We start from the raw sequence: 22,746 nt of genomic DNA, 5'->3' as shown, positions 1-22,746 counted from the left end.
AAGCCCGCGACCATAAATTTTAATAGAATTTAAAATATTGTTCTTGCGGTTTATTTAAAACTCATTATAGTTGAACCAAACATTGTTTATAAATCCCATAGATTTTTAAAGATAAATATTTACGTTGTAGGTAAAATAGGTTGCGTGATCATTTTGCTGGAGATCATAATTATTTCGTATTAAAATACCAGATAGCATATCTAATTTAGAAAAAATCGCATTTTTTTAGATATTTCATTCGAATCAACATATTTAATGAAAAAATTTAATTAAACTAATAACGACATGACATGCTTTATTTTAAAATATTTAAAAATTATACAAATATCATGAAAAATAAAATAATGAGATACCCAAGTGGTGGAATATTAATATTACTTAATTAATACTGTTATTAAGAAATATGAAATTTTAATTTTAATTTCTGGGATACTGTTTCAATTGAAAATATTGAAACTGTCCTTGAGTGAATCTGACAAAACGAGGCCCTTGAAATGTTTTTTGTCTCTTGAATTGATATTTGAAAATCTCTTTTCGGGATCTGTGGATAAAAGTTTGTCAACACCCAATTAATAGATAGCACTATAATATATACTGTAAAGCATCATGAATTGTACAGCGAAAATATTTAAAATTCATATTTTAAAAGTCCATAGAAACGTAGAGCAACGCTAAATGTAATCTTTATGTCATGCACACACAAAATTGCACCCAAAATAAACAAAAAAAAACCATAGAAATCCTATGAACCTTTTTTTGGGCCATTGTGAGATAGTCGATTCAGACAAATCAGTAACATAAAACTGAAGGCGATTTTAGTGTCAGTTTGATATTGAACGTGGTGAAATATTTCTGTAAAATACGAGGGTGGTTCAAATATTATCGAGATAAATACTCTGGCACGTTTATTCACCATTCAAAAAATTTACATAAATGTACAGTTTCTCTAGGTATTTCCTCTCACTAGTTACCCATTTTGTCCATCTTTTCGGAAGTTTTTTGCCCGTATTGAAGAATTCCTTGGGCAATTCGGACAGCCATATGGGCACGAACTCCTCTACCTCGTCGTCGGTGTTGAATCTTTAACCTCCAAGGCTTCTTTCAGTCGTCCAAACAAGTGGTAGTCGCAGGGTGATAAATCCGGACTGAAGGGGGTGTTCCAGTACATCCCACCCGAATTACGATATTGTATCGAGTGTGAGACGCGCGTTATCCTGGAGAAGAATCGCACTTGGTGCTCGAATGCTCCTTCGTTTCGGGCGATAAGCGGATTTCACGTGTCTTTCAGAAGGTTAGGGTAGTTTGCAGAATTAATGGTATATTGGGTATGCAGGAAATCGATGTAAAGCACGCCCCGCCGGTCCCAGAATACCGTATACACAACCTTACCCGCGGACCTGGTTGCCTTCGCTTTGACTGACGCCACTTCGTCCTTCGTCCTTCACACTTTAGACATCTTGCTTTGGGGAATGTAATATTGTACCCAAGTCTCGTCTGTAGGGAAGATTCGTGTTAAGAAATCGTTCGAAAATACCTCCGCCGTATCGCGTCAGCAAGCGGTGACAAACTTTCAACTGCGTAAATTTTTGCTTGAAGATCAATAGTTTAGGGAACCATCGGGATATTATTTTACGGTATTGAAGGTGTTCGTGGATGATAGACTTTACACTACCAATACTGATGCCAAGTTCATCCGATATGTCTCGAACATTGATCCTACGGTCCTCCAAAATGACTTGTTCTACGGTGCGAAAGCTGTCTTGTGTGATGCTGGTTTGCGGTCGACGATCATGCGGTACATTCTCGAAAGTTTTGGTTTATTTGAACACTGCAGCCCTGTTCGGACGCTCACCAACGAACTAATTTCGCAAACATAGAAAAATTTCCATTTTTTTAACGCCTTCCCACACTAAAAAACGAATTTAAATACGTTGCGCTACGTGGGTCGGCACTTGACGGTCACTCATGGTCGTAGCACGCGCGTGAAACATGTGCTCCCGACGAGAGCTATGCCACACTGTTCGTAAGGAACCCAGATATCACATACTCAAGCCACGACCTTCAAAATATACATATGCGCCATCTACAGCGTTTGTCTCCATCATATTGGAACCACCCTCGTAGCTTATGAAGTCAAATCACAGATACATTCTATGTCTAATGGGATAAATTAAGAAGGCATATGGAAACAAATTATAATATTAGGTTGAAGGAAATCATAGATAAAAGACGTCTAAATCTCAAATATAAAGATGACCTAGAGTCAAGATGACATAACATTTCAAGTCCCCGTTCTACTATAGTAAAACACATTTTTTTCCCGAAATTATTAAATTTTTTTATTCTACATAATTCCCTTCAAAGGTGATACATTAATTTTAGCGACCCCCCAACTTTTCGATATCATTTTTCTAATACGATTTGTCCTTTGTTTCAAAATAGACCACCGTTTCGGCGATCATCTCCTTATTCGACGAAAATTTCTTCCCAGCAAGCATTCTTTTGAGATCTGAGAACAGGAAATATATGCTGGGGGTCAGATATGGAGAATACGGTGGATGAAGAAGCAACTCGAAGCCCAATTCATGGATTTTTGCCACCGTTTTCACTGTCATGTGACACGGTGTATCGTTTGAGCGAAGCAGCACTTTCTTTTTCCCACAGCTGACTGTTGCGTTTTCCCACGATTTGGAGCGGGTTCATCGTGTGCAGTCCACTCGGATGACTGTCGATGGGACTTCGGAATGAAATGATGGAGCCATATTTCATTCATTGTTACATATCGAGGCAAAATCTCGGATTTATTACGTTTGATCATCTTCAAACACTGCTCCGAATCATCAACTCGTCATTGTTTTTGGTCAAAAGTGAGCTCACGCGGCACCCACTTTGCACAGAACATTCTCATTTTTAATGTTTTCGTCGGTAACAATCTCTTTTGGGCGTCCCCTGCGTTCCCCTTCTTCGGTCTTCATTTCACTACGTCTACACTTAGCATACCAATCCTTGATTGATTTTCCTGGACCAGTGTCCGAAAACTCGGCATCAAGCCAAGTTTTTGCCTCAACTCTATTTTCTCCCTTCAAAAAGCAATATTTTAGCAAGACGTGAAATTCCTTTTTATCCATTTTTTTTCACAATAACAAAAGTTGGTTCACTTAATAAGTTGTAATAGACCAACTAATGATCTGACGGCTGTCAAATTTATACACGCGTCTTTTGAAGGTTAGAGCTAACTATAAACATATGGATTTAATTCGCCATCTATGTGTCAGACAGGAGACTATTCAAATGACCTGTTACATAATACCACTGTTTTTGTAATTTAAATTCCCAAATTTTATTACAATTGTTTAATAAATAATCTAGAATATCAAAAAATTATCAAAATACATAAAAGAGGAATGGAAACCTAAAAATACAATCTCATTTTTATTACGAGAAATGTACGTTAAATTTTAAACTGTTATTTTATCTGTACTCCATATTTGCTGAAGTAAAAAAAAAACGTTCGAATTTGCTATCAATTGTATACTTGACAGCAATATCAGAAGGAGCATGTCCGTAATATTTCTATTTTATTATTTCCGAAATGGGGGGGTAACGCTGTGCAAGCTCATAAAAGTTATGTGATGTGTATAATAAAGTTTTTTACAAAGCACGGTAGTGTTCCAATCGGTTCTTCGACTTCCATTGTAGACGTTTTATGTCAAGGATGCACTACGTCCGTAAAACGAGTTGATAATAATAAAAGAAGGGGGTTTATTGAATATACTTCGCATTTAATAGCGAAAATGTTAAAGAGGATTCTATATATTTGATATATCAAGGACCTTTATATTTATACATTGTTGGTACAAATAGATCTCCTGTAGAAATGTTTTCTTAAAAATGTTATACCTCATATCAGCTAAATTAATCATGTCATATTATATCATGATATGTTTGTTACATATTTAAGATAGATATAAATGTAAATGTATCGTCGTTCGTTAGTCTCGTTAAAACTCCAGAAGGGCTGAACCGATTTGTATAATTTTTGTCTTGAATTATTTGTGGAAGGCAAAGTTTAAAAGGTTAATAAATACGAAAATGCTGGAAATTAAATAAAAACAACAATTTTGTTTTTTCTTTGATGTAGTTCCAGTTGAATGACATTCAAATGTATTTGCTTCAGACGCTCTAGGTCGCATCTACACAGTACATCCAAATAACGATAAATGTTATTATTTGCAGTTATTGTTGGTGAATGTTCGGTATTCGACATCGTTTAAACAACTGAGAACAGTTAATGGACAGCTGTGTGCGACTTACCGTGAGGCATGTTAACTATTACATTTATTCGAGAACCATTCGCACTGGGATCATACGCTCAAGGATTCCGTAATATCTTCATCGCCGCATAAAATTCGTACATTGCTTGCGATTATCATATCGACATGTTTCCTCTCGAATTCAAAAGAATTGTGGGTTAATTAGAGCAATAACATGTCTGAGGATGTTTTGCATCGTGTGCGCCGTCACACTTTGAATCCTATATTACAAATGACGTGTTTGGGAATGACAGAATCTAATCGTCATATGCACGATGCATTAAACTACGAGTCGCAAGGAGACCAACAATACGACATTGATGCATTGGCTGAAACAGTTCGTACAAATGTTCCACAATTAAATCAACAACAAAGAATTGCGTACAGGACACGACTCTTTGATAGAAGCTGTGAAATGTGAATCTGGTGGAATTTATTTCCTAGATGCTCCCGGAGGAACTGGAAAGACGTTCTTAATTTCATTACTTTTGGCAAGGATCAGATCGCGAAAAGATGTAGCTCTAGCGTTGGCTTCATCTGGAACAGCTGCGACTCTGCTAGAAGGCGAAGTGCACATTCTGCCTTGAAATTACCATTAAACATGCAAATCAACGAAACACCAACAACCACCAACACCAAAAGATCCTACGGGAATTGCAAATTGATTGTTTCAAATGAATGCACAATGGCCCATAAGAGGTCATTGGAGGCATTGGACAGAACGTTGTTGAAAGATCTTCGTGATAACCAACATATTTTTAGTGCGGTCATGATTCTGATGTCAGGTGATTTTCGTCAGACTCTTCTGGTTATTTCCTTATCAACTGCTGCTGATGAAATAATCATATGCCCAAAATGATCGAATTTGTGGCGGGAATATAAAGACACTGCAATTAACAACTAACATGCGAGTATTTTTGCAACAAGATGAAACTGCAAATGTGTTTGCGAAGCAGTTGTTAGACATTGGAGATAGTAAATTCGCAGTGGACACCTCGACCGGATTCATCACATTACCCACAAATTTCTGTCACATCACAAACTCAAAAGAGGAGCTTATTTAGTGGGTTTTCCCAGATATAGCGCAATAGTTCATTAACCATAATTTGCTGGGTGAACGAGCAATATTCTCGGCGAAAAATAAAGCTGTTGAGGATCTCAATGCGACTATTCACTTGGGGGGTTGGGGATAGTTGGTTTCCTTCAAATCAGTCGACACTGTCATGAATCAGGACGACGTAGTCAACTATCCCACGGAATTTTTGAAATCACTGGAATTGCCTGGATTACCACCACATAATTTGCAGTTAACAGTAGGATGAGTTGTCATCATGCTGCGGAACATTAATCAACCTCGACTGTAGAATGGAACAAGACTTGCTGTGAAAAAGATGATGAATAACGTCATTAAGTCAACAATCATAAAGGGAAAATACAAAGGAGAGGATGTCTTGATCCCGCTGATACCGATGATTCCAACAGATTTACGATTCGGTTTTTAAACGTTTATAATTTCCAGCACGTCTGGCCTTTGGAATGACCATAAATACATCTCAAGGCCAGTCGTTGGAAGTTTTGCGGAATCAGCTTGGAGTTTCCCTGTTTCGCGTATGGACAATTACAGGTCGCATGTTCGCGCTTCGGAAAACCGTCATCTTTGTTTATTTACGCACCACAGAACAAAACAAAAAATATAGTTTATCAGAAAGCTTTAAATTGATTGACAAACTATATCATAACTGTGTGTGTCTGTAAATATCTAATTGAAACCGTATAAATAGCAGGTATTTCAGGAAAACTCTGTTTCTTAAGTATGAAACATCATGTGTAATTCATCGAAAGTAATAATAAAAATTCATTCATACCGAGCATTTTTTTATTAATTACGGATTATTAGGTCTTTTATTTATCGATTGAGGCAGTACGAAGTCTGCCGGGTCAGCTAGTATATTATAAATGATTGTAGCTTTTTTCCAGAGGGTATTCTAACTACTCGTACTCCTATTGTTTGAGAACATTACAATTAAATAACTTACAAAAATATTAGAAGAGTAGTGTTTTAATTTTAAATTATTAAATCATCATATCTAACGTTATTTTTATAATAAATATATCCATATGTTATACACTCTAATTGTCTTACCATACAATAAATCCACACAAAATATAGAAGGATTGAAATATTATGTTATCTGTCATATTTCTAATGGTTTTTATTGATTATCTCCATACCAGTGATTAACTAGAGTTATACATAGCAAACAATTGTATTTACCGTTTCTCCATTTTTCTGAAATTTATGGAGTACTTTCTCTAACCATTTCCACTGTTTATTTGCTTCCTCGTCGATTTCGTTTCGTTTCATTAAATTCGTGTTGATGACGACAATCTGCAGTTTCAATTGCTTCCTTTCTATTATGTAGTAGCCTCCTAGAATAGAAATAAATTTTTTATTAAATATATCTTTGAAACCTATGATAGTTTTATTTAAATAACATAATACTATATATATTAGGTGAACATGTGCTTTTTATTTGCGATATATATAGGTTAAAATGTTGAGTATCATAATAAGCATCTGTTAAATTTGATGGTTTTTGATATTTCTCAACATAAAATTACAGTTTCCCTTTTGTTTTATACGCTAAACATAGTATTGTGAAAATTTCAACAGAAATATTCAGACGAAGCCCATTATACAGGTTAATATAACTAATGAAAGAGGCTGCTATATATCTGAATTACCGGATTTGGTGTCATTAATTTATTGGTCGTGATATAAATTCAGTAACAAAAAGCGTGAACATGTAAAACGGAAAGAACAGGAGTTCAAATATAGGCAAATGTATTTGTAAATTAGAGGAAAATCACATTTATTAGTATATACTAAATTATTATTATTACAAGCAAGTGTTGAAGCCTATATAGGTCTACCGAAATAAATTATAGGGATGTTCCGTGAAAAGTAATACAGCACAATGCAATAACAATACAATAAAATATGATTTTCAGTGCAACGTTCTTGTGAAATATTATTGATTCACATATATACTACAGGACTGATTACTTACATCGAGACCTTCAAATCAAATCAAAATTTGTCTCTCCGGAGTCCAAGAGAATCTCAAGAGAGGCTCCAGTATCATATAACAGGTCAATTGAAAAGTTCTCGACCTGACATATAGATGGAGTTACAATAATTAAATCTATATGTTTTTAGTCAGCCCTAATCCTCAAAAAATGCGTGTATAAATTTGACAGCTGTCGGATCATCAGTTTGTGAATTATAGCATTTTGAGTGAAGCAACTTTTGTTATTATAAAAAAAAACGGATAAAAAGGAATTTCGCGTGTTGATAAAATATTGCTTTTTGAAGGGAAAAATACATTTGAAGCAAAAACTTGGCTTGATGGCGAGTTTCCGGACACTGCCCCAGAAAAATCAATCATTAGGGATTGGTATGATAAGTTTAGACGTGATCAAATGAGCACCGAAGGCGTTGAACGCAGCGGATGCCAAAAAATGTTGTTACCGACGAAAACGTTAAGAAAAGCCACAAAATGATTTTGAATGACCGTAAATTTAAATTGAATGAAATATCACTCTCAAGATATTAACTGAAAGTGTACATCATATCATTCAGGAATATTTGTCTATGAGAAAGCTCTGTGCAAAGTGGGTGCCGCGCGAGCTCACTTCTGACCAAACACAACGACGAGTTGATTATTCGAGTTTTTGAAACCGAAGTTTTTGCATCAATATGCGATAATGGATGAAACATGGTTCCATCATTTCATTCCGAAGTCCAATCGACGGTCATCTGAGTGGACTGCACACGATGAACACGCTCCAAAGCGTTGGAAAACACAACAGTCGGCTGGTAAGTTTATGGTGTCTCTATTTTGGAATGCGCATGGAATAATTTTCATTGACTACCTTAAAAAATTAAGAACCATCAACAGCGGCTATTACATAGCGTTATTGAACCAGTTGAAGGACGAAATCGGCGAAAACGGTCGCCTTTGAAGAAAATTCTCCAGATCTGGCCCGGCATCTATTTCCTGTTCTCACATCTTAAAAGAATGCTCACCGAAAATGAGGCCTATTTTGAAGCAAAGGGCAAATCGTTCTACAGAAATGGTATCAAAAAGTTGCTAGTTGGAGTGTCGCTATAATAAGTGTATCATCCTTAAAAGGAATTATGTTGAATAAAAAAAATGCCAAAAAAATTTGTTTTACTATGGTAGACCAGGGACTTTTCAATTAACATGTTATATATCGTCTATTGGTATTACTACTATTGGGTAACAGCTGAGCGGGACACAGACTCAAAAGAATCAAACCATTTGATCTTGTTTAGTGTGATGAGTTATATTTAATAGAAAAACAGTAATGCAAATAAATTTAATACATAAATATTATTACATCAGATTAGATTAGACTTTGGTAGAAGTTTAGAAGACCTAAAGGACGGAAATGTTAGAATAAAATTAATTAATGGGATTATTAGTCAAAAACCCAGCTCAATATCTCAAAAAACTTTTTGATAACTTAGTAGTTTATGATAACTTAGAAAAAGGAAGAAAAATTATTATCAAGCAAATTGACTGAGAATGTCATTTCAATAATATTTACTCAATATCATGGTTTCATTGCTTGTGAGATCAAAAAAGAAGAGCTTTCGTAGTAGATCTACTACGACAATCTCAAGTTCAAAAAGTCATGAGTTAGTCTGGGAGAGACAACGTAGTGTTTTTAAGTGAAAAAAAAATTAGAGTGAGAAACTAGTATTAATTGTAAAACGCAATCAGTATATTATATGGATTGTATTAGAAGAGAAGACTCTCTGATTTTGAGAACTAGAAATTCAAGAAGCAATGGGTCTTGTTGGAACTATATGTACATTTTGGTCAAATAATTAGGCGTTCTTTTCAACGGTAGCAATTGAATATTACATAAAGTTGACACTAGAAACAATATTCATCTCCTTGAACAGAAATTTAGAAGAATTTTATGAATCATTTATAACATAATATGTAAATATAGATGTATGATACACAAAAATCATATTTTGTATAAATATTTTAGCATGAGAAAAGTTAAAAGAATGCGATGAATACAATTTATTCAAAAAAAAATCCACGTTTTGGGACTAGTAAGTTTTCGTGCTTTTACTACCATTGATGATGTTATCACTACCTATGAAACAAAACAATATATAAGCAATTTTAATTGCTTTTAGTTTATGACTTTAACATAAAACTGAATTAATTAAACTTTATAGCAAAAATAAAAGTTTGTTTAAAAGCAAATATCTACTATTTGTGTATTAATTAATTTAGTTAAGTGGTGAAAAAAAAACTTATTTTATAAACTAATAGGGTATTTAATGGGAATACCAGAATATATATTTTGAAACAGCAAATATAATAAGTAAAGTAAGTTGGAGAAAGGTTTAACCTCTGCGTATATATTCGTATGTCGGTTATTTCCAATTTTAGAAAGTTATTTTACCTGTTTCGAAAGTTTTCATTGAATCGGTCGGCAGCCATCTTGACCACATCCGGCCGAGATGTTTTCTGAACGGCGGATCGTCGTGACCTAGCGCCGGAAAAACGAACTGAGCCGGAAAAGTTTTTCCCAGCAAATCGGTTAGCGCTTGAACGAGTTCCAGCTGATGGTTTTCGGAGAGATGACGGGTGGCGAAATGCGATAATCCGTCCCTGGAAAAGATCCAAGAGAAAATTAATATGAAATTCGCACAGGATGTTTAAATTTTTTCGATAATATCAGTTATTTTAAGTTATGGTTTCTGTTGATTTATTTATTTGTTAACGGAAATTAAAACAGTGATACACAAAAATATTGTATTATTATTAAAAAAGCAGTTTTTGGAGTGATAATATAGCAAAAATCCGATTTGATGTTATTTTCAAAGGTTTAAACTCTAAAACTAAAAAGAAACGATTCTTCTTTAAATCTACATCAGAATAATCTTGTATTACGTGTATGGTTACTTAACGAAATATATAACCGTATCTCTACTGTTATCATTAATACTACCATAAATTATTTTCTTAGTTGAGAGTCTTGAGTTTAGACATGTTTGATACTATCAGGTCTATGAAGGTAGAGATAGAACAAAAGTTGAAGGAAATAAGAGGAAGCAGGAAGGCTGGATATGACCAGCGATAAATGAGAGATTGCACAATGAGAATAAAGCAATTAACACAGAAATGAAGTAAATGAGGAAGATGATTGGTTATATGGATGAAAAGAAAATAAAATGTTATGTTTTCCTATAGAGAAATTACATTGATAACATTTATATGGAAAACGAAAATAGATGAATAGAAGACAGACAAGGAGAGAACAGAGATATTCAAAAATAGTTAATGGCGAGACTTGGAGAGTGTGTAAGCAAAGATACGAAAGGAAAAAATTAAAATAAATTTAACAAATTAGTAAGATTGCATTGCAGAGAAAACATCGCAAAATAGGACCGTAATTTGAGACATATGAAGACTGGCGAATAAAAAAGAGATATTAGAGGGATTATATAATCAAATTAATGTAGAAGGCAAAATTGAGCGACTAGTATTTAGAAAGCGAGTATTGGGGATATGTTTATATATAGAGAAGATGAAGGAAAGAATTTGCGAGAATAGGCTGCCTAATAAATAAAAAGCTATAATTTTACAATTTTATTAATTGATTAAGTATAAGAAAATAAACTTGAATTATTTATAGGGGATATTTTTTTTATATATTCTTTTAAGTCTCCTTTTAGCATGGGTTTATTTGTACTGGACCTACAGTTTAACGTGGGCTCCGAACCACGGTCCTCAGCATTAAAGCCTACCGACTGGCGAGTGACCAACTTTGGAAATCATCCCAGAAGACATCCGGTTTTACCCAGCCTGGTTACTGGCGTGACTGGGATCATTTTTCTTGTCGGATTTTACACTCTTGCCTAGAACAATCACAAATTTTAAACAATCAAAAACATAAATTTATGACCATTCCCCAGCAGGATTCGAACAAGCGGCTATCGCACAGTAGGAGGACTGTCCCATCGCCTTTACCACTGTGCCACCAAGCCGGCTATATAGGGGATATTGAAGCCGATTCTCCCTTGTACACTATAACAGTGTCACTATCTTTTATAGAACCTTTTAAAATTCTATCAACTGCGTCATCCGGGCTTTGATTTATAAAAAGCTGATATAGTGTAATTTGGAAAAAACTTTTAGGTTTCAATTAACTTTTGAAATAACTGTAGAGACTTGTGTAAAAAATGTAAATTTAGGGTATTTTATATAATTTGATGGGCCATTTGTTTATATACTAACTTCTGAATTTAATTTAAATCTACCTTTCCTAAAAAAAGAAGAAACTAAAACTCGTAAAAATCTATAAAAAGGACAATAATATATTATGTCAATAATAATCATATGGTATCTGGTATGAGTGGTATATAGTTTTTAGTTTATAAAAAGGGCAGAATTTCAATTTTAGGATTTTTCTTGTGTTAATAATTAGCAGTAATAAGCTCTCTTAGTTGCACTTTCTAGTATTTTGAATCTTGAAAACTGAACTTCCATATATTATTTATAGCTTTGAATTGACGAAGGCAACATAGGGCCTACCAGCAAAAAGTAAGTTTAAAACCAGGTGAAACTTGATATATTATTAGCAGAAATAGCAATTATATGAGGTTTAACCCAACTGTGAAATTTGATGGCATTGGTAATTCTACTCTGTCATATCACAATTACCTGTCTTAGTTTTTCTTTTAGTTTACTATTTAATAGTGGTCATTTTGATGTCATTGACATAAAACGACCTGGTTGGATAAAATAGTTCGAAGAAAATTAAAAAGAAACGCGTATCCCACTCAAGCTCACAAATAATTTTCAGCAAGCCTAAGAGTTAATTGAACCATTTCCAGATGTTCATATGCGATGGAGGCAAACAAAAGGAGAGAAAACAGCTACCGGACCAATTGACTAAAAATGCATTTCAAACAGTTTGACAAAAAAATTAGTTTTCAATAGTGTATTATAACAGGTGATACTACGGAAGTCACAAACTCAAAAAAAACCATGAGTTAGTCCAGAAGTGTCAGTGTTTTCAATATATCTATGTAATGGAACAGCCAATGCAAATCATCAAAATTTATAAGGTCAGCCATTCGCAATGTTGCCCTATTGATTTAAAATGTTGGTTTACAATATTTGCCTGATAGTAACCTCATTATCAATAATGTTTTGTAGAATTTTATAGATATTTGATAGAAGGATCGGCCATTATCAACACAAATCAAGTTTTATAGAATGATGAGGTTATATGTTCTGACACATCAGACAGCATTCTAACTAGGGTAAAACTTTTACATATTGCATTTAACAGTATACTCGATGTTACCTATGACGTGCATTCGATGTTTGATTGGTAGGACTATAGTGTTTAACGTCAAATCTCAACATTTGTACTGAACGGAAGTGGTTAACTTAAAAGTCAGATATGTCGCTTGCTTTGCTTATAGACAATTATAAATGGAAATAAAAACATCCCTCTCTTGAGTGGAATTTTATTTCGCCTATAGCCCCAATGATTCAAATTCGCGATAGCTACTACTAGGCTAACAAACCGGCTTGTAATTTATTTAGAATGTATTATATATAGTTGTTAATTAGACATAATTAAATGGTCAAAATTCAATTTTGCAGTGTTTTTATTTTTCAGAAAATTGAAATCAAATATATTTAATTAGAATTTTCATTTAGTTCACCTATACTAATTAGTATGTAGTTTTACGTTATAATTCCGTATCAATATATATTATTGATTTAAAATTTAATTAAATAGCTGTCATGAGGTAATTTAAATATTATATATCGAACGCAAAAAAATAATTACAGCAAAAAATCAGTATGTTAATTAAATAATATTAAATAAATTTAATTTATTGCCATAAAAAAGTTCATTAGTCAACATTTCTGTTATATCTAATTATCAAAAAGCTTTCCGTTTTGTCCGTATGATGTTATTAAATTTATTATAAAACGTTTTCAAATATGGATTTGCAGCAATGCCATTTAGTTAAGATTGCAATTAAGCTACTTCGAAACTATTTTTGTTTTGTGTTTGATATTATTTTGTTGATCAACTACCATGTCCAGACAAGCTAATCAGTTTGATTGGGGATAAAAGTTTTCAGTTGCGATACTCGATGGTAAACTGAGTCAAAGTGGCAGACACTTGTCCACCAAATAATGACGCAGGCAACAACAGTTCTAGTTAATTAAGCAAATCTAACCGTATTTCGCGTATTATATTATTTGTCATTAATGCATCTTATGCAAACTTGCGGTAGTAGGCATGTGATTAAGGAGCTTAATAATTTTAAAAAATATATATATTACAACTTACCTTAAATTAGTTTTCATACTCTACGTTTTTCAATATGCATTAACTGCACAAGTGTATTTTGTTCTGTAATATTTGAATGTTCTTTATATTGCTGTGCAACAAAAGAAGCCGATTATTTCCCGATGTTATACGGCACTTGTTTTGTTTGTATTGATGCAAGCATATAATGCAACAGAATAGTTATATACAAATATATTTAAAAATTGAGATTGAAACAGGATGTCTAATGTAAGATGCAATGAAAAAATATGGCACAGTAGTAACAGAAGTTCATGATTGGTAAAACCTTTAGATGTTTTCTTGGAAAATTCGATTGGTTTAATTTACTCTATTGTCTCTAACTACGTGAATTCTCTTTTTAGAAGCTCCTTAGTTGTTGATGGCTGCTAAAAATATCTATATTACGCATATATCTCAAATGTAGCTATTGTAATTCTCTCTTCTAAGATAAAGCTGATGAAAGATAGATAGATAATAACGGCTACCTCCTGCTTGTGATACTGTGCCTGTTATTTAATTTTCTTTAATTTTAAAGAGTCTTTCGGAGTTACAAGTTGTTAATATCTCTCCAGAATTACATTAAGTATTTAATATAATTTAATATAATTAATACATAAAACTTTCCGGCTATATTTTGCGAAAATTGTGCTAGATTTATTGAAAATGTAAAGCAACTTTTCTTTAAAAAAATTGTCATTGTTTTTCACCAAATTCAATGAAGCATTCATATATCCGTGAACCTATGGACTTGGAAGAATGTCGAGAGTTACTTTTTCAATCCAAACTGTAGTTCCAGATTAAGTCAAACTCTCATGATAATTTTTCCAATATATATTTCGAATTGAATTTGTATCTGTTGATGTTTAAAAGGTTTTTAAATTAATATTCATCCTTTTGAGTTGTTGATGCGTATCAATAACAAGCTCGGCTTTCAGTTCTTATATTACTGCGTTAAAAGGACACTTGAAACTATATGTGCTGATCATAGCTTTCTGTTTATATTATGGAGCATTTTGTCGACATATGCCCTTAGAGCAAAATCATTGTTCTTCAATATATAAAATAAGGAATTTGCGGAAGGAGAATCGCTGTGGTTAAATATTACCCTACATATGAAGCTATTTGGCCAACTAGCCTTTTATTATTGGCATTTTTGGGCGCTAAAAGTTCTAGTATGAAGAAGAGTTTGATACTGTTAATTTTTAATTTGTTAATAGTCGGTCTTGGGTTGGATTAAAACGAAAAGAAAAGCAAAAAAAGACCTGGGATTGAAATATACAATATCTATTGTTCAATTAGCTAATAAGAATAATAATAATAAGCTTCTGTTGTTGATATTTCTAAAATCCAGTTGGTGATATTTCTCGAAAAGTGACATATAGAAAATACGCATTTTTCGGAACAAGAAGAGCTAAGATGTATCGTAGATGCATAGGAATACGATAGTATAGGAATGGGGTCCTATGAAATTATACGTTTCCTACGTTTCCCAGGAATTCAAGAGAATCACAAAAAGACATAAGGAATCTATTCCCATGATAATGCCGAAGCATTGAAACTCTTGGATAAGATTCGCGCAGGATGTATCTTCAAATGTATCAAAGCGTTTCGTCTTGCATAGTTGCGTCTTCGTGTAGTGCAGCGAAATGTATTTAAAAGAAAAAAAACTGTAGTGTCATTAAGTGAATATTATTACGACAGAGAATAAATAAGAGCCCGGGTACTCCTAATTTTTAGCTTATATAGAACACAGGTATTAATTTATATTAACGACTACTAACGATGTATTAATAAATCTTAAATATTAAAACTTGTATTAACCATTTTATCTTAAATTGCTGTAGATTGATCATCATGCTATAATACTAAAGTTATATAAGCATTTCCTAATACAAAATAATTTAATTGTGTTCGATATAATGAGAATGGCAATAGTTTAACCATCTTTCGATAAAGAATTATTTTATTTTTCTTATTAATGCATAATCTTAATATAATGCCATGGTATTATTTACAATACTCTATTGGCTAAATTTAAATCTAACCAAACGACGTCTTCCGAACTAATCTATTTTATTTATAACGAAGGCGATGTCATAGTTGCATCTCTCCAAAGACCGTTTCTCAATTCACGATTACGTTTTGCATTTAGGTCCGGGCCTTCAGGGAAGGCTATAGGAAAATCCGATAGCCAATAACGCTGTTATGGCCCTGGTTGTCTTATTGTCTTGGACGAGTAATTAAATATTGTCTACGATTTTGTTCGCTAGCTGTTATTTACTTCGTTTCCTCGGAGGCTTTTAGAATAAATACCAAGAACGGGTATAAAATAAAATTATTTATTTTTTAGTAGGAAGGTAGCATTTGGTTTAAATTGTTTGTTATATTTTTTGTCTAGCTGTAGCTAAAATCATAATTAATAAATGTATTGATATAATATTGAAGATAGTTTCTCACCACTGGCGGTATGATAATTTACCACGATTTATATTTCACATATATGTAGGTATTTTGGATAAGTACGTCGATTTGACAACGTGACAAGTGAAAAATAATGATATATCTGTCAGATATGATTTAATTATGTGCATAGAAAAATAGAGATTTAACTTTATAGGAAATTTTGGGGAAATGTTTCGCGACGTTTAACATCTAGAAGTCGCTATTTTTAACTTATTGCTTACTTTAGTTAATAAACTAAGAGTCGCGACGGAATCTAATTGTTCACTTTGGTTCTATGGTGCGTTTATTGTTAATTAATTTGGCGCGCTATTTTCAGTTTCCCTGGCGTACGAAATAGTGAGTTTAGGTTTTCATAACCTTTAGAGAATAAATTATTATCTCTCGATATAGGAAGTGTCGTTTACCCAGATGCACATATAGTAAATAAATTCAGAATCTTTTTACTGCGAAGAAGTATCTGGCTACTTTTAAAAAATGGCTGATAATGTTAAAAGACTCAAACTAACTGGATTAAGTATTAAAGACATTTATGATCATTGCAGCATGTTTTGTTGTAAGTAACTTACCCCATATATTCATAATAATAATCAAAATAAAATATCAAATTCCAAGTTGGCTTTATGCTTGACTATTAAACCAATATCTTTGATTTTAGGTCAACTAGTACAGTTGCTAGACTTTTATTCTAGTCTGCTCTGCTTTTTATCTGACATGATGTTTCCAGATTAACATACCATCGAGATATATTCCAAGGTATTTGGATAATTTTGCCTCAGGAAACGGACATCCGTCAAGTGACATAACTAAGTTTTTGTCATTTCGCCGTAATGCAGAATTGGAGCTATTAAGCTGTATTTTCTAGTATCTTGTCAATAACAAGAAATGTGGCATATATTTAATATAAATGTTGCAAATATATAAATACTCTTCTCGCTAAATGTGTACTCGGAAGCAATTAGAATACGATTCAAAATTACTGTTAATATATATTGAGAGAGCAAAAGAGAGAAAATTCAATAGGGGTCTTTGGAGAAAGGTTTTGCTTTGCCCAACATCTAGATGTGATTATATCGGCCATTCAAATAATTTGATTGGTCAATTTCCGTTAGAAGCAACTGTACGAGAAACATTTTGCTGTGGAATACATTTTTAAATACAATTTCATATTATAAATTATAAATTCTCCCTCAATTTAAAATTTTATGCCTAATTATATGAAGTTCTTCAATATTAAACCCTTAAACTGGGTTCTGCGTCAAGACCCACTAGATTAGAAGAGAGATTAAACTGTCATCATTAAAATCCTGATGTTAGTTTTTTATACATTCGGATTTATTTAGATTTATAGTTTTTTCTTGAGTGACCTGTGGGAAATTTTCTTGCCCATAAAATATTAGAAAGAAAAATCACTGTTTTACCAAATATGGTGCTAGTTGAAAAGTAGAACTCAAAATAAAGAACGTTAGTTTGATGTCAAGACAAAACATTTGTCAGCAACTCCATTTGGGAAGTAGACACGGTGTGATTTACATCCAAGCGATGTTTTTTGTCCCTAATAGTAAAAATCATGCAGCTGTAACATGTTTAGTGGTTCTAGAGACTTATGGTGACAACTGTAATAGTGACAGAATGTGACAGGAAAGATTCTTGAAGTTCAAATAAAGTAAAGAAGTTTGACAACCCAGAAATGGCGAAGCTACTGAAACAAGTTGGTGTTCAAACTCAGTAAATACTTGGCTACTTATTAGAGCTTATTCCACAAGTGGAAACTTTGGAAATGTTTAGCAAAATAATATTGACAATCTTATCTTAGAGATTCTTAGAGATATTGAACAAAATAAATTAATAAATTAAAAAAAAAGCGCGGTTTGTTATATAGCTACTGGAAGCGAAAAGTGGATGACTATGACATATTGACTGATTACTATGACAATCCCATATGTAGAAAAACAGTTTTGAAATAGACGACGAAGTTATATTTACATTTAATTTAAATTAAAACGAAATTTTTATGAATTTTGTAAATATTCTACTATGCTAGGTTAGTCGATAATAAAATATATATACCCCTTTGTACAGTTTACGTATATTAAGCTTAAAACCAAATTCGTCATAAATTTAACTATTTCATTCACGTAAGCGCCATAATTATCAGCATAATATGTAATTACTACATACGTAATAACAAGATTATGTCGAAGATGCAGTAAGCGAATATGTGCCTCAGTCATTAAAGTTTCCCTGGAACAGCAGCTATTATTTTAAGTATCTACGAAGCTATTTTACAACAATATATAGCTTGGTATTATTATATCTTGTAAAATATGAGCATCATAAATACTACAGAGTTTGTATAATGCTAGTTAATTGCATTACCAATAAAATTATAGGTAGGAAAATAAAATATCTTATAATATAGATAGTCATTATTAAATAGAGATAGTCATAGTTCATAGATAGTCATAAACATCATTAATAAATAATAATATAAACATAATTTTAATGAATCAATGATTGTTACACTAAATGAACCAGAGATTGACTTATCACTTAGGGTATTTTGGTCTAGATATTTGAGAAAATATCCAAGTTTAATCCTTTAAAAAATATCTTTAAGAGGATTTTTTAAAATTTAAATTAATTTCGGAGATATAGCTGTTTTAGTGACATCGCATTTATCTATTTTGTACAATGGACGAATATATGTTATTTTACACCACTAGTTACGACTGAATAGGTTACGGATTGCACTGCAATCTGAGGGGCCAGCCAAGTATGGTGCTAATAGAGTTCGGATGATGTCTACCTGTTTTCACCCTCAGTGTCTCGTTGTATTACCATTCAACCAGTAGCCTCTTCTTTGGTAAGTAGTTTCGTAGAATTATTAGGTATCTCATTACTAAACGAAATCTTCTCATCGTCATCTTCTCATTAAGAAAGTTAGTTCTGGGTGGTCAAGCTTTGAAAATAAGAAAAAAATATATTTTTTAAATTTCTAATGTTTTTTCATCTACCTCTAAAGTTTGCATCAGTTAAGATGCCGTTTAGATGCCGCGTCATTAAAACACCTATATCATCGAAAATAATCCTCATAAGGGCATATACTCGAAAGGTTAAGCTCTGAACAAAAATTCTTTATTCTTTGGAGAAGACCAGTCTGTGTCCAATTTCTATTTTATTTGTGAATATTATTTCTCTATGCTTATCTGATACTGACATTCATTATCATTTCTCTTATATTCATATATCTTCATTCATAAATTTAATATTTTCTATTAGCGGTCTGCTAGTCATAGAAAATACAATTTTTATTATCAGGTTTATTCTGGTTGTTTAATCATGTGTCGTACTATTGTTTGTTTCAACTTCCCTTATACTGCCTTTCTTTTTGGTTTCCTTTTATTCCTACGTTTGTGTCTTTCAATATAATTGTTTTTTTTTATTTTCGTTCTTATTTTCTTTAACCTCTTTCTCTATATATTGATGTCTAGTTTATAATTTGAGTTTTTATTATATTCTATTTATAATGAATTTATTATTTAGAACTACTCGTAGCTTTTTTGTTCTATGATTTGGTTAACTATGATAATTTTTAAATATTTCGTATTAATAATATTAGTCATAATATTGGAGAAATAAGCAACATCGATGGCTGAATTATTATAAAATAGAGCATGTTGTTACTTTAACTGTTGGACTGAAGATCTTCGAAGATCGTTCGAAGTTCTTTTATAGACCTCAATCAATGAAATATACATACGGAGCCATTTACCATCATTGTTAGTTAATTTAGTGGCCCTAAGAGTCAATTTGGCACTTATTATGTTTGTTTTTGAGAAAAAACACTTACTAAAAAATTCAGGATGATCGTATGCCATATAGCGTTGGATTTTGGAGTTATCGAGCGTCTGAGGTCTCTTCCTGTGTGATTCGAATACAACTTTGATATATTGAAGCTATCGGAGGACTGCTAGAGTTTTTTCTCATCATTTTTAATTTTCGTATTTATAGTATAAGCGCTTTTGATTTTATTGCTTTTATTCCCTTGAGAGATAATCAAGACATATTCATTTTTAAGAACGACAGTTTTGCGGTAATCTGGCAAGCGATCAACTTGTTTTATGGACAATCACTATTATAATCAATCATGAATATAAATTTACAATCATGGCCTAGTGGGATTATTCTATTTCAGTTGATTCAATGTGCGTTATATATTACTTGGAATATATTATTGCCAATAACAGTTTGTAAACATATAAAATTCGTTCTAAACCCGAAGCGTATTTTTTCTTTTTATCTTATCCCAGTTAAAAAGCATTAAATTGTTGTATGATAAGTCAAAACAGATGATAAGTCAGAAGTTGATGCGACTGACGTATATATATTTTAATGGCGTGGATTGCTTGTTTTATTAGACGGGCTATATATTTTACTCCTCACTTTACGAGCTACTGAAATATTCATTCTTCCGTTTATTTGTAGTTTTTCAAAGTACCACTAAACACGCAAATATAAATAATAAGCACAAAAAACTGAGAAGAATGTTTTTTGATTGCTCCCAAAGTATTGAAGTTAATGTTGCTGTAATTTTAGCAAATATACCCTGAAGTTCGTGCTAGATATGCTATAGAAATATCGAATAGGTTATTTGTTTGGTTCTATTAACATGTAGATTGTTTAGAATTGGTGTAGTGTTGGAAATATGTGACTTAATTAAGAGGCAACGTAACGTTGAAATTCCGCGTTGCTAAATATTTGTTATTCCAACCGGCTATTGCGTATAACTGGCTATAGAACCTATGTTTTCGGGTACGTACAACTGACGTATTTACAGTTTACCACGGGACCGTATTATTTCAATTCTGGCTCGCATTTTCTTTGTAATTTTTCAAACAATATGGAAGTGACTGAAACAAAACGTTTGCTGCATAGTACACGGAAGTTTATTAGATCTGAACGAATGAAGTTATAAATGTGTTATAAATTGAGCACAATTATTACACAAGGCGTTATAAAGTGAGTTAATAAAATTTGGCTTCGAAGAGTATAAAACAAAGGACATGTTATATCTTCACATATTTTTTAACTTGAAATGTAAAAGAAACACTTATAATATAGTTTGCTAAAATTGTGTATAGCAAGTATATTTTTAGTGTGGTTCATTTTACTTTACTGTTGGACTAGAAGGTTCTAGCAAGGACTCGTATAGATTAATCCTTGTCTTGAATACTCTAGTTTTGAGATTTGATCTAAGCAAAACTTAATTGAAAGGGGATAATATCAGCTCTAGATGTCACTTAACATCATCTAATTTCGAAACATTAGGCCTATAAATTAGTTTTAAAGATTTTTTAAATTTTAAACCTCATTGGGTAACATCGGTACAATTAAAACATATTTATTTCAAAGTATTGTACATCGATTGCCGTCACTTTCTTACATCTTTCAGGCAATTGACGGGTTCCACTTCGAAATACTGTGTATATTTTGAATCTACCCACGAGCCGACTTATTTTTTGATATCCTAATAAGTATTGGAGCGCCGCTCAGACCGGTCAAGGTCCATGTGCTGGAATAAGTAATAATCAGAAGGAGCAAGGTCTGGAGAATACGGCGAGTGGGTAGTACATTTTTAATACTTTTAAGTGGTGTTTTAACCGATTTTGCAATATGTGGTCCAGCGTTAACAATGAAGATTAACCATGCTGGGTTTTTGCTAGCAATCGGGTCGTTTTTCGCGCAGTTATTGGCGCATTAATACCCATCAAATATAGACTATAGATATCCCCATTGAGTAGTGTTTTCATATGATCGTCTTCAATTGTATGGTTGTCGACTCTCCGTGTGGTGACTAAAATCATAAGGACTTGCTATGCTTAATAAATAAAACACAATTAAACGTGCAGTTACCTTTTGCTTATGTCCCTTACATAAACTGTAACTAGTAGCATTCCAATTTAAACAATTTTAATTATTATTATATCTAAAATAAAATATGAAAAACCCTCATACAAAGATAGTAATATATACATTTTATGATCCCTAGCAACGAAACAAGAAGGAATTCGCTAAAGGAATTCGCTAAAAGTAACAGATATTTTTAACGACCCCTGTGACTGTTGGAAAGATTATATAGTAGTAATAATAGGAGGATAATAAGTACACGGATGAAAGAATATCAAAACGGTATGGATATGCGATTCAGTTAGCTTTAACTGGAAGTTGGTAGGATACCGTTCACATTCTGTCCAATAAAGCTGAGAGGAAAATACCTGAGAGGGTTTTGAGATTTATGTGCACTAAAATAATCTCAACAATACAAGGGCCATCCAATAATAAGATCAATGCTATCTGGAATATGAGACTAATTCAAAAGTCCTTTGCTTGACACATAGATGGCGCTATCAGAATTAAATCCATATGCTTTTAGTTAGCTCTAAACCTCAAAAGATGTGCGTATAAATTTGACAGCTATCGGATCATTAGTTTGTGAATTATAGCATTTTGGGTGATGCAACATTTGTTATTGTGA

The 22,746-nt window shown here is 32.6% G+C and overlaps 1 protein-coding gene across 1 annotated transcript in view; it reads right to left on the bottom strand.

The window, feature by feature from the left end:
* LOC143195241 (cyclic GMP-AMP phosphodiesterase SMPDL3A) overlaps positions 1 to 22,746 on the bottom strand; it is a 232,734-nt gene that overhangs the window by 33,953 nt on the left and 176,035 nt on the right. The window contains exons 4-5 of the mRNA XM_076402233.1: positions 9,828 to 10,036; positions 6,589 to 6,743 (exon numbers count right to left, since the gene is read on the bottom strand). Coding sequence (XP_076258348.1) covers positions 6,589 to 6,743; positions 9,828 to 10,036 — 364 coding nt within the window. The remainder of the gene's footprint in view (positions 1 to 6,588; positions 6,744 to 9,827; positions 10,037 to 22,746) is intronic.

This window comes from Rhynchophorus ferrugineus, unplaced genomic scaffold, assembly GCF_030347505.1.
Source record: "Rhynchophorus ferrugineus isolate W39M unplaced genomic scaffold, kcgeb_rfMv2 rfM1, whole genome shotgun sequence".
NCBI classification, from domain to species: Eukaryota; Metazoa; Arthropoda; class Insecta; order Coleoptera; family Curculionidae; genus Rhynchophorus; species Rhynchophorus ferrugineus.
This window is presented reverse-complemented; position numbering and strand designations above follow the sequence as displayed.